This window comes from Leucoraja erinacea, chromosome 12 (genome assembly GCF_028641065.1).
Source record: "Leucoraja erinacea ecotype New England chromosome 12, Leri_hhj_1, whole genome shotgun sequence".
In the NCBI taxonomy this organism is placed as follows: domain Eukaryota; kingdom Metazoa; phylum Chordata; class Chondrichthyes; order Rajiformes; family Rajidae; genus Leucoraja; species Leucoraja erinaceus.
Window position 1 is genome coordinate 56,537,433 of NC_073388.1, and position 12,942 is coordinate 56,550,374.

The 12,942-nt window shown below is 43.0% G+C and overlaps 1 protein-coding gene across 2 annotated transcripts in view; it reads left to right on the forward strand.

Annotated features, from left to right (window-relative positions):
* The window catches only part of LOC129702391 (androgen receptor-like), a 215,098-nt gene that overhangs the window by 63,547 nt on the left and 138,609 nt on the right, over positions 1 to 12,942 (forward strand). For both annotated transcript variants that reach the window (XM_055644168.1, XM_055644169.1), the window contains exon 2: positions 3,924 to 4,075. In XM_055644168.1, the coding sequence (XP_055500143.1) occupies positions 3,924 to 4,075 (152 nt within the window). The remainder of the gene's footprint in view (positions 1 to 3,923; positions 4,076 to 12,942) is intronic.

Here is a 12,942-nt window from a genome sequence, read left to right on the forward strand (position 1 = left end):
GGCCCCAGCTGGGAGTTGGCGGCCACAGCGCTGCGGAGCTTACTGCACGGCGACCCGGTAAGGCATTGACCGCTCCCCGCCTCTCCGACCAGGTAGGGGACTAAGAATTAAAGTTTACTCCTTCACCCCCCCCCCTCACATAAAAGCCCTCCAAACTAACTGACTAACATTTAAACAATGATTTACAGATGTTTAAGTGTCTCCCCGGTCTCCGGGGAGGAGGCAGCCGTTACAGTAGTACCGACCTGGGTTGACCGTGGGTCGTTTCGGGTCAAGTTTGGCGCCAAACGCGAGCTTTGGTGTGCAGACGACATCCTGGAAAAAATGGCCGGTTTTCAGAGTTTTTCAGTTTCCGGAACTCCGGATAAAAGGTTGTGCACCTGTAGTGGCATTAACAGTTGTAGCATGGGTTGTAACATTAGGCAGCAGGGTGACCTTTTAATATGGTTGAGGAGGCTTTGTTGCAGTATACAAAACATCAATCACCTTTATTGCCATGTCTGAAGATCTGTGTAAAACTACTGATATCAAGATAAAATTCTTTATTTGTGCTAATTGGTCTCTGAAGCTAAATGCTTTAGGTATTCTCAGATCTTGGAGTGAATGGCAGAATAAACAAATTTAATTGTATTTTTTTTAATTAATAATTTTCTCATTTTTTTTAACTGAATGCAATCCAAGCCCATCAACTGTTAAAGCACTGAAAAGTTCAGTTCCCATTACTTTATGACAAAGAACTGTACAACACAGGTAGACAAAAATGCTGGAGAAACTCAGCGGGTGAGGCAGCATCTATGGAGCGAAGGAATGGTTCTGGAATAGTTCTGTGTACAACACAGAAACTGGTCCATTGGCATGTTGTCTGTGGCGATCATGATACCAAATTAAACCTCATCTGCTGCACATGATCCATATCCCTCAATTTCTTGCATGTTCATGTGTCTGTCAAAAATGTCACTGTAGTATCTGCTTCCTCTATCTTACTTGGGATAGCAGTCCAGGCACCTAGAAACATTCCCCCTTTCACTGTTAAGCCATTCTCTGGGAAAAAGACTGACAATCTAAAAAGATCTGATCTTTTCAAAATCTGGTCAAAATAATGCTTAGGGGAATAATAAATAATAATAAAATAAAAAATGTTTTTGCATCACTCGCTTAGCTAATTTAGAAAAAGTGCAAAGTCATAGCCATATGATAAGCTCCAAGTCTGAGGACTGACATTATACTGTGGCATAAAGACTGCAAATCTACATAACTTGATTTCTCCGTCATATTTAAGCAGATAAACTGCTTCTAAAATGGCACTGTTAATATAAAAAGGAATTCCAGATCTGGAATCGGGTTTGGTGATGGTGAGATATGATATGACTTGCACATAATAAATCATGAAGGAATTCATCCATCTTTCTTGTACTGTTAGTTCACAGTTTACCTGTTGAAGAATATTGAAATCTTCATGTGACTTTTGCTCTAGTTGTTTGCAAAGGAAAAATATTCAGTCAAAGCTGAAGACTTTGAGAAGGATTTCAGCGAAGATATTGAGACAAATTAGTGAATCTCACCATGCTTTTGTTAAATACATTTTTATTTTATTGAGTGATTTATCGAGACGTATAGTTTCGCATAATGGTAGTTCCTGTAATTCTATTGTTAATTCACATAACATTAATAGAACAAAGAATGTGAACAAACACTTTACAATCCTCATTTCTGTTAAACAAATTTGTATGAAACTCATTGATTTCTTTTGTTATAAACTGCCCTCTTTCTCTCCATTTTCTATTGCACATAATCTCAGAGCCCAATTTATCTCATGGACCCGCAACGTGCCCCTTAAATCTAATTTCCATCAAACTCAAAACCATCCAGCACTCCTTTCTGATCCCCATGCTAATTAATATTGTTCGTTTGTCTCTTTGCTTAGTGTCTGTTCCATTAAAATTCCCTGATCACACCCTCTTCTCCAAAAGCATTCTTTATGCATGTCCTCACAAATAATTTTCTGCTTTCAAATTCCCTGATCTCTGCCAAGTGGTAGTAAGAATTGTTGTATCCCAAACCTGTGCTCTTTCCCATTCTTCAAAATTCTGCCCTGCCTGGCACGTAAATTTCCTTTGTTGAAGTCACAGTGACACCTTTTGAGCAGCAGCAGTGACCATCCATTCAACCACATCCTCTTTTGACCTGTTGACCATGCTATTCTCCATTGCCTGTACTGTTTTGCCATGCCGATTTCACCAATTTTTCTATCAAAGTATCACCAAAGAATTAAAGGAAAGATCTTGGCCATTGTATCTTTCCTAACCTGATGGGGTGCATATAACGGGAAAATCATCAGAGAAATAAGATATCTCACATGGGAGAGCCAATTTATCATTTATATTTGGTACATGTCTTTTGGCATAAATTAACACAATATTTGTCTTGCTGTGCCCATGTCTTGCTATGCATCCAATATGCAAGTTTCCCTAAACCTCAGGAATGCCCATGAGATTATCAGAAAATATTACCCCAGATTATTCTGAAGAGTCATTTGATAGGTTTCTTTATATCTTACGAATAAAACATAGTTGTCCTGGGCCCTCCAAAATGTGATTTGAAATATGTGAAAGGGTTATTACTTGAAATTATTTGAAAATTCCAAGTTGCTGAACCTTTCAAATTTCTCATTGGAATGGTTTTACTTAGTTTGTGATATGACAGATGAATATATACCCCTTGGTCAGATACTCCGCCACTTCAACCTGGACTTCCACTGTTATGCTGATGACACCCAGATCTACCTCAGCACCAAATCCCCCCACAACCCCCCCTCTCCCATATCAACTCCTGTTTGTCAGCTATAAAAACCTGGATGCAACAACTTCCTCAAACTCAACAACGATAAAACAGAATTCCTCCTCATAGGCTCCAAATCCACACTCAGTAAAATCAATAATCCCACTCTCACCATCGATGGCACCATTGTCTCCCCATCTCCCCAGGCCCGCAACCTTGGCGTGATCTTTGATTTCCACCCTCTCTCTTGAGCCTCACATCCGCCATGTCATTAAAACCTCCTTCTTTCACCGCAACATCGCCAAAATCAGACCCTCTCTCACACCCCCCGCTGCTGAAAAACTCATCCATGCCTTCATCTCCTCCCGACTGGACTACTGCAACTCACCTCCTTGGCATCAGCTCCAGCTACATCAACCGACTCCAACTGGTCCAGAACGCAGCTGCCCGACTCATCACCCACACCAAATCCTGGCATCACATCACTCCAGTCCTCAAACAACTTCACTGGCTTCCCATCTCCCACCGGATCACCTACAAAATCCTGGTCCTCACCTACAAAGCCCTCCACCATCTGCCCCCCCCCCATATTTCACTGACCTCCTCTCCCCCTACCAACCCTCACAGTCCCTCAGATCCACATCAGCCGGTCTCCTCTCCATCCACAAATCCAACCTCCGCAGTTTTGGGGACAGAGCCTTCTCCAGGACAGCTCCCAGGCTCTGGAACTCCCTCCCCCAACTGATCTGCAATTCTGAGTCCCTCACCATTTTCCAGTCCCGCCTCAAGACTCATCTCTTCACCTCTGCCTATCCTTAGCCCCACGTCCCCCTCCCTTTTCATCTGTGCTTGAATTGTTGCTCATTTTTTGGTTTGTTTTGTTTTTTGCCTTGCCTTGTAAAGCAACTTTGAGTCCCTGAAAAGCGCTATATAAATTCAATTTATTATTATTATATACAATTTATTTCAAGATTTTAGTTTGATATTTTGGTTCAAAAACATTTATACAATGTAGTCAATGTAGTACAATATCAATTTAAGAAAATTCAAATGTGCATTGTAAACAGTAATTTTTCTGATCTATCTGATTATGATACTTGAGCCTGGATTGCCTGCAGTAATATGTATTCAATTTTTCATTTAAGATTGGATAATACAAGGAACCTTGGCCTTCAGATGGACTACTTTTTCCAACCTCAGAAAACCTGCCTCATTTGTGGTGATGAAGCATCTGGATGTCATTATGGAGCACTCACCTGTGGCAGTTGCAAAGTATTCTTCAAGAGGGCAGCTGAAGGTACAAACAATTATTTGCATTTTTCTTCGATCATGGCAAGTTAGATCGTCCTGATTTGTTTCAGAGGTTTGAAGTTGTTATGTTTGTGCAATTATTCTTTTTATATGCACACATATTTTGAGTTATCTACTGAGTGTATAAAATGGTTTGTGTTCATGTAACTGAAATTTGACCTCTGCACTCTTCCATGTTTTAAGTAATACAAATGCAGATTATCAAGATATTATTTCAAAACTTTAAATTTATCTTGTGTATCTCATCACACAGCAGCAGCAAGATTTTCCTAAGTAAACTGTTTGCAGAGATTATTCCTTTGTATTAAGCAAATTTGCTAGTTCTGTTCATTACCAAAATCTTTATAATTACGTATAAAAAAGAGAACAATGTGCATAAATACATTTTCTGTTGATGTAAATTGTCAAATAGCAATTATGATTGCACTGAAAAATAAATGAAAAGAAACAAAGGTTACATTTGGAATATATAGAACAAAACTTCCTGTGAACAAAACCAATCTCGAGTAATTAACATGGAATGTGCTCCCCTACAGTTATCTAAACATAATTTGTAGCTTGCAGCTATAGAAGCACAAAATCACAATTTTAGGAGTCATTTGCTGGTAACATTCTGCAGCAGTGTTGCAGAAGCGTGCCCTTCTACCTGTCAAAATTGCTGCGTTGAGAATGTGCCTGATAGTCTGTGATTATGAGAAAAATTGGGAATACATAATAATTTTAGATTGATAGAAAAGGCAATGCATGTGCATCATTGATATTTATTCAAAATATGTAGAAGGAAAAGGGATATATTTTTTAATTAATTCATCTAAGCACGTGCTAAATGAACTGAAAAGCTTTAATGAGAGCTTTAATTAAGTTAAATGAAACTATTTTGATTCTGAAGCCACTGCAGCTGGATAATGAGAATTTTCCACCTAGATATTTGAGGCAGAACCAAGTTCCACAACATTATTATTCTTCTAGGTTGCAATTCAAATGATCCATGAAATACTTTGCACATTTCCCACCCCGATACCCGCAGAATCTGTTTTAGGGGCACAGATGAAGTAAGATCATTTCAGTGTTTCCTATACAAGAAGAAAAACAATATTCTCCAAGTCGGCAAACAAGAAAAGTATCAGTAGGACAAATAGGCAGGTTGAAGTCTATGATTTGGATTAGAGATTGGACACAGATAACTTCAACAAAGGAAATAAATTATAGACTTCTTACTAGTTTAGTAGGGGGGGGGGGGTTAGGGAGTCTGATGTTATAGACTTTATAGAGTTCTGTCAACAGCTTTAACATGATTTGGTGCTAAGTATTCCAAGCTTGAGGATCTTTAAAAAGAAAGAAGGTTGAGAAATATTAGGAATTATAATATTGATAAATATGCTATAAATAACTCCAGCAAAGGTCATGTATGCTTATCAATGAACGTTATGCAGTTAACTTACTGGATAAACATCTGTGAAGTTCTGGGCTATTGAGCCAGAAACATAAATAAATACTCAAGCATATAGCTGTGAGATTGTGGTACAAACTGCTTGAGTAATATTCTTCAGAGAAGGAAATCTGCCACAGTGGTCTGGCCTATGTTTGACTCCAGACCCAGAGAGTTTTAGCATTTGACCTTTAAGGAACAATCAGCTTGGAAACAAATCCTATCATAGCCAAATACATATGTCCTGTGAAATTTAAAAAAAAATGAGAGCAATCAGAAAAGTAAACAGTATAAATTAAAAAATTGCAAAGGTAGCAAAAGAAATCGGAGCATATTTAAGGTATAAGTGCATTATGGTCCTGGCAATACGACCATTATCCAGATAATGCACTGGAGTGAAATAGAATCTTAGGGTATACTAGACTGTGCAGACCCTGAGGTCTAGTATTTTTTGATCGTTTAAAGTTGTCGCATTCCCACCTATATTTCAAACCTTTTTAATCGTTTAAAGTTTTAAAAACTGCCCAAAAACGCACCCATTTCGGGACACCCCCCCCCCGAGTGACGTCACAATTCACTCGCAAGGCAGGACGGGACACTCCGGGAGGGAGGGGTATTCCAGTGCACACAGTGATGTCACAACGCACTCGAAAGGCGCGGTTAATTTCTCCTCATCCCCCAGCACTCTTTCCTCTTCACCCTCTGTCTTCAATCCATAGAGGGGATGGGTAGCAGAGGGAGTGGGAGGGGTGTAGAGAGGGAGAGGGAGGGGGTAGAGAGGGAGGGGAGTAGAGAGAGAGGGAGGGGAGTAGAGAGAGAGGGAGGGGAGGCGGAGGGGGTGGAACTCGGCCTGGTTCTCGTACTCAGCCCGGCCCTGGCTGTACACTTCAGCCGTCAGCTCGGCCGCTGCCTGGGCTATAGTGCAAGCTATGACTTCATCTGTGGGTTCGTCCCTGACCACGGACACAGGCTCATCCTTGGTTCCAGCAGTGGCTTCTTTCTCGGCCCCGGTCAGGGCCAGATCCCAAGCCCGGGCTCAGCTCTCACTCCAGCTCGAGCATCAGGCTCGGCACCAGCCAGAGCACCACCCTTGCCACCAGTCGCCGCATGAGCGCTGGAGTACCCCTCCCTTACCAGAGTGTCCCGTCATGCCTTGCGAGTGTGTTGTGACGTCACTGGGTGCTCTGGAATGCCCCTCCCTACCGGAGTGTCCCGTCCTGCTTTGCGAGTGAATTGTGACGTCACTCGGGGGAGTCCCGAAATGGGTATGTTTTTGGGCAGTTTTTAAAACTTTAAACGATTAAAACGTTTTGAAATATAGGTGGGAATGCGATAGGAAGATTTTTATCGCCTCGACGGGAAATATTTGAGTAGAATGTATGAAAATGGGAAGGCTGTGGCCTAGCGTTTGGAAAAAAATAGGAATTAACCATATTGTGCCCAGATGACACGCCACACACACACACACACACACACACACACACACACATATACACACACACACACACACACACACACACACACACACACACACACACAACACACACACACGCACGCACGCACACGCACACGCACACGCACACACACACAAACAAGATAAGAGTTTTAGTTATAGATGAATGGACGGACGGACAGACGTACAATAATGCAAGAGTCCATGATATGTTTATCAAATACATACTAGTTCCACTTTTAATTATCACAGACTGAGAGGCATAGCATAGGAATACAAGAAATAGAAGCAAGAATAAGCCGCTTTTGTTCTTCAAACAAAACTATTGTAAACTTGGATGTATAATCCAAAAATGTTTTGATTATCCGTTTGTAGGCTTGTTTTTGTGATGGTCTGCAGTCTCTGCTCTAGCACACAGCAAGATTTGGTGACTGCATCCCTGAAAAAGCCATAGCCAGTGGAGGTACATTTTCCTGCCATGTCTATTTCATTATGCCAGGGTTATTCCATATGTATATCCAGCAGGCCATCGCACATGCTTATCCTCACATAATTTTTTTTCTCTGTTCAAAATGCAACACAAGCACTTGGGAGTTCTTTAAATTTTGCATGGCCAATATTGTTTGCAGTGGCAATTGGAATACAACTGGCAAAGGTTTACAAGAAACACTGCTTAATCTGGAAGAGCAAAATATAGAATTCTAGAATTTAATATGTATGATTCAATATTAGCAATCAATCGTTGAGTTCTTCGGCAAATAAGGATCTAATCGAGCAATATGGCAAATGCACCAGGAAATCATTTAAAGTTGCCGATATAATCGTGGAGTGTGCACAAATGTCAGTGCAAATGCAAATTGCTTACTCTCAAAACATGTCAGTAGGTTTTCTTCCAGGAAATCTGGTCTTCGATACCCAGTGCGTTAGTCAAGCACGGTTACCATGCATTATTAACCATATAAGCCACCACTTGGAGTTAAAAATTTATTTCAACAAAAGGCTAAGCAGTTGGCCTTTCACTTAGATAGCGGGCGAGCTACTCAAAATAAAAGTTTTAGAGTATTTGTATGTACGCACACAAAAACATAGCTTACATGCTTGAATGGAGTTTAAGGTTAATTCTTCTAGATCAGTAAATTTCTAAATAAAATTTGCTGGTCTCTGTAAGACACAAAATGCTGGAGTAACTCAGTGGGACAAGCAGCATCTCTGGAGAGAAGGAATGGGTGACATTTCGAGTCAAGACCCTACTTCAGTCTCTCTGTTTGGTCGGTCCTCCTCTAGCCACAGGCAAGGTCCCAGAGTACTGGCAAGTAGTAAATGTTGTTCCTTTATTTAAAAAGGGAAGTAGAGAGAATCCAGGCCCAGTGAGCCTTTTATCAATGGTAAGGAAACTATTGGAGAGGATTCTTCGGGACTGTGAGGATAGCTGTCAAAGTATACAGTGGGATATACATCAGCTACAGAAATGGGCGAAGAAATGTCAGATGGAATTAAATCCAATCAAGTGTGAGGTGTTGCTCATTGGGAAGTATAATGTATGGGGAAAATAAATATACAATTAATGGCATGTCTCTCAACAGCATTGATGTACGAATGTTAATTCCGGATGTAAACTTACCCCCCCTAGTCTGGTTCAGTCAAACACCGAATACGAGCACTGGAATTCCAAAAAAATACCGCGAGACCCATCCTCGTTACCACTTACTCAAGCCCCACACAGCCTAGCGCAAATAGAACAGACCCAATCTCATCGGCCCACCTCTTTATACCCCTCAAAATTAAAGGAACAAAAGTACTTGGGGGAGACAACCCCTACAAGCCAATTACTGATACTGGCCGCAGAATACATAGAATGATGGCTCCCTAGCCCAATCATACAATAGCACTTAACATAGTTTGAACGCATAGCACTTAGGGGGAAACACTTCCATTAAGTAAAGAAACATTATCACTGGATAAAGAAATATCTTTGGTGAGGCCACTCTCCTGGACCAATCACAATTAACGGTGGGAAGGCACTGCGACATAATTGAAACCTAACATTTCCCCAACCAATCCCAAGCATGCTTTTGCAGCAGTGCATAGCTCCTTCTGCAGAATCGCACACATATTAATAACTTGCAAGCCATCTGGACAGAAACCTCTCTGCGGGTGGGGGGGGAAATCTCCCATTGTGATGTCATTGTGGCACTCGGCAGCTTGGGAGCCAATTGTGATTGGTGCACTGTGAGCGACATTGTGACATCATCATTTGAAGCTGCTTTGAAAAGGGCTCTGTTAGAAGCGGTTTTTGGTTTTTTAAAACTTTAATCGCGAATAACTTGTGAAATATAGGATGAAATCTTAAGTGATCCTCACTAAGACGTGGAGAGAGAAAAATGTGAGAGAATATGTAAAAAGTTAAGCGCTAGCACATAGTGTTTGAGGAATATACAAGAAAAACAAACATACAACAATGAGACTTTTCTAGGTATAGAGATATGCAGAGCAAGTTGTTTTTTACATGGGATGGTGAGTGCCTAGAATGCGCTGCCAGGGGTGGCGGTTGTAGCAGATAACCTTAGTGGCGTTTAAATTACTTTTAGATAGATATATGGATATAAAGGGAATGGAGGAATATGGGTTATGTGCAGGTTGGTTATGATGCCAAGTGATGTGTAGGTTATGATGGTGTTGGTATCATGTTCGGCATAGACATTGTGCCTCCAAGTGGTTCCTTTACCTCGAGTTCTCTTATCATATTTGGTTTATTGGACAACACTAAATCCAGAATTGCCTTTTCTCTGGTCGTCTCCATTACAAGCTGCTTTAAGAATCCATCTTGGAGGTATTCTACAAATTCTCTTTCTTGGGGTCCTGAACCAACCTGATTTTCCCAGTCTACCTGCATATTGAAATCCTCCATCACCATAATGGCATTACGTTTGTTACATGCCAGTTTTAACTCTGCTGCAACTTACACCCTACACCTGGGCTACTATTTGGGGGTCTGCAGCTCCAGAAGTGGCAGCACTGCGAAACGGCTGCGGCTCGCCTGCAGTCTGTCTGTTTTTACTTTTTTTGTGTTTTTTTTTGTCTAGTTCAGTTAAACTTTTAGTTATTAGGTGGTGTTATGTGTGTGTGGGGGGGGGGGGGGGGGGGCATCTGGGGCTGAAACAGGGCTTTCTGGCTCTCTCCCTTCGGGGGAATGCGACTTTTTTGTCGTATCCCCCTTCTCTTCCCCCGCCTGAGCTGAGGCCTAATGGCGGAGCTGGCAGCCTCCAACCTGCGACCGACCTCGAGGCTCTCCAGGTAGAGCCAGCCAGGACTTACCAACGCGAGGCTGGCCGTCTTCGGGCTGCAGCAACGTTCCGGCAGCGGCACGACTCGGCGCTCTGGTGAGGGCGGACGGCGCGGGGCTGAGACACTTCTGTGTGGGCGGCGCGGCTCCCGGCTGGAAGGCGCTCCCGTGTGGGCGGCCTGGGTCCTGGCTGGAAGGCGCTCCCATGTGGGCAGCGCGGTGTGGGGCTGAGACGCTCTCGTGTGGGCGGCCCGGTGCGGGGCAGAGACGGTGCTCCGGTGGCTGAGGCGGCGTTCTGGCGGCGGCGACCTGAATCCGGGGCTCGGCCGCGGGCCAGTGGATGACATCGTCGGGAGCTCGCAGGTTGGTGCCTGTTTTCCGGAGCTCCCGTGGCAACAGCTGCGACCGCTGGACTGGAGGGCGGCAGCTTCGACCACCCCCGGGCCGCGGAGCTTGAACCGCGGGACTGACTTACCATCTCCTGGTGGGGTATCGCCTCAGCGCAGAGGGAGAAGAGGAGGGAAGAGACAGTAACTCTAAGACATTTGCCTCCATCACAGTGAAGAGGTGCTTGGTGAACTCACTGTGGTGGTTGTTAATTTGTGTTTATTGTGTGTTGTTATTATTACATGTATGGCTGCAGGCAACAACATTTCGTTCAGACCGAAAGGTCTGAATGACAAATAAAGGAGTCAATTTAATTCAATACCAATTAATGTCTTCTTGCCTTTACAATTCCTCAACTCAATCCACAGTGACTCTATGTGGGGGGGGGGCGGGAATTTTAAATCTCTTCCCTGTACAGGGGACCCGACCTTTTCCCTGTCGGGTCTCCGTTGTCATTGGGGCCGAGCACCGTGAAGCGGCCTCCAACCGGTCACAGAGCCTGCGGACTCACCATCGTGGAGCTGGCCGGCTTCGGAGCGTGGAGCTGTGGTGACGCGCGGCTGAGACCCGACTTTGGAGCTTCGGAGGCTCCAGCCGCAGGCCCCGTGGACAGTGACATCGGGAGTTCGCGGGTCCCTGGTGGGAGACCGCTTTTCGGAGCTCCCACAACGGCAACTTCTCCCGCCCAAATTGCGGAGTTGAATACGACCCGGAGCGGGGCCTTGTATCGCCAGGCGCGGCTTTAACGGCCGCGGGACTTGCCATCACCCGCTGGGGGCTCCAACATCAAGACCCAGAGCTGGGCCTTACATCGCCCAGCGCGGCCTTAACGGCCGCGGGATTTGCCATCGCCTGCCGTGGGCTTTAACATTGGAAGAAGAATGGAAAACAGGGGAGAGACAATGACTTTTCTTCCATCACAGTCAGGAGGAGATTCACTGTGATGGATGTTTGTGTAAATTGTGTTAATTTTGTGTCTTGTTAATTGTTTCTTGTTGTATGACTGCAGAAAGCAAATTTCGTTTGAACTTCATTTGTGGTTCAAATGACAATAAACGGTATTGTATTATAGTCATCTGGTATGCCACATAGACCACTGAGTAATCAATGCATGTCCAGTACATTGCCGCTGAATGAAAGCAAAGAATGACTACTTCGATCATTTTTAATCAGGTGTCAAAGATATGGAAGAGTAATATAATAGGGAATAATTAAGCAGAACCAGCAGGTAACAAGGTTGAATCTCGTCTTTTAAATATATTTGGATTGTCAGCCAATATGCTATGTCGCCAAAGATTATTTTCTCTCCAATTTTAAATAGTGTCTTGAGTTTCAGAGCCCTTTCAGCTTCTAGGTTTAATCATATTAATCATATTAACATCAACATGCACTCACATTTGTCAAAACCCTTCATGATTGAGTTCTGAAACATTAAATTCATAGTTCAAAAGTGTTTTCTCTGAAGCCTACTTCTGGACATTCTTAAAGATTATAAAAATAAAGACACATGATTTGGCCAAACTCAGTTATACTTCTAAATGACATTGGAGCTTTTGCCTCCATTATTCTTTGTGATAGCCATCCCCTGATTTCTGTGTTGCCTTTATTTCCATTTAGTAGCTTATTTTCTTGTCATGTAAGTATGATTTAATTTTAAATAGTTTTCAGTTTCATTTAGTAGTAATCAAAAAATAAAATGCTGGAGGAACTCTGCAGCCAGGCAGCATCGCTAGAGGGAATGATGCCTGATCTGCAAAGTTCTTCCAGCATTTTGTTTCTTGCTCAATATTCCAGCATCTGCTATCTCCTGCATCTTCAATCAATGTGTTATCTGCTCATTTTTATTCTCCTCAATCTACACTTAGGAATACATATTTTGTAAGATGCCATAATTTAAATTTCACTCACTGCTTTAGAATTATGATTGGATTACTTCCAGTATTTGGATAATTATTTTGTGCCACAGTCTCTAGTACTGAACACCAGCATACTCAATTTGCCTTGTGACCAGAACATTCTGCAGTGCCACCATGATTGCCTCGGACCTGTACTGTATCATTTTCATAATACTTAACAAGAAATGGTTAAGAACAATAATTTTTCGCGAATGTTGAATAAATTGTGATTTTTTTTAATATGTTACCAGACGAAGGGGGGACCCGTCCCCTCAACGCGCAGCGGCGTCACACACACACACTAACCACCCCCCCCCCCCCCCCCCCCACACACACACACGGGGGTGGGGTGGGGGGGGGAAAGGGGGAAGGAGGGGGGGAGAGAGAGTAGAGGGGGGTAGTGGTG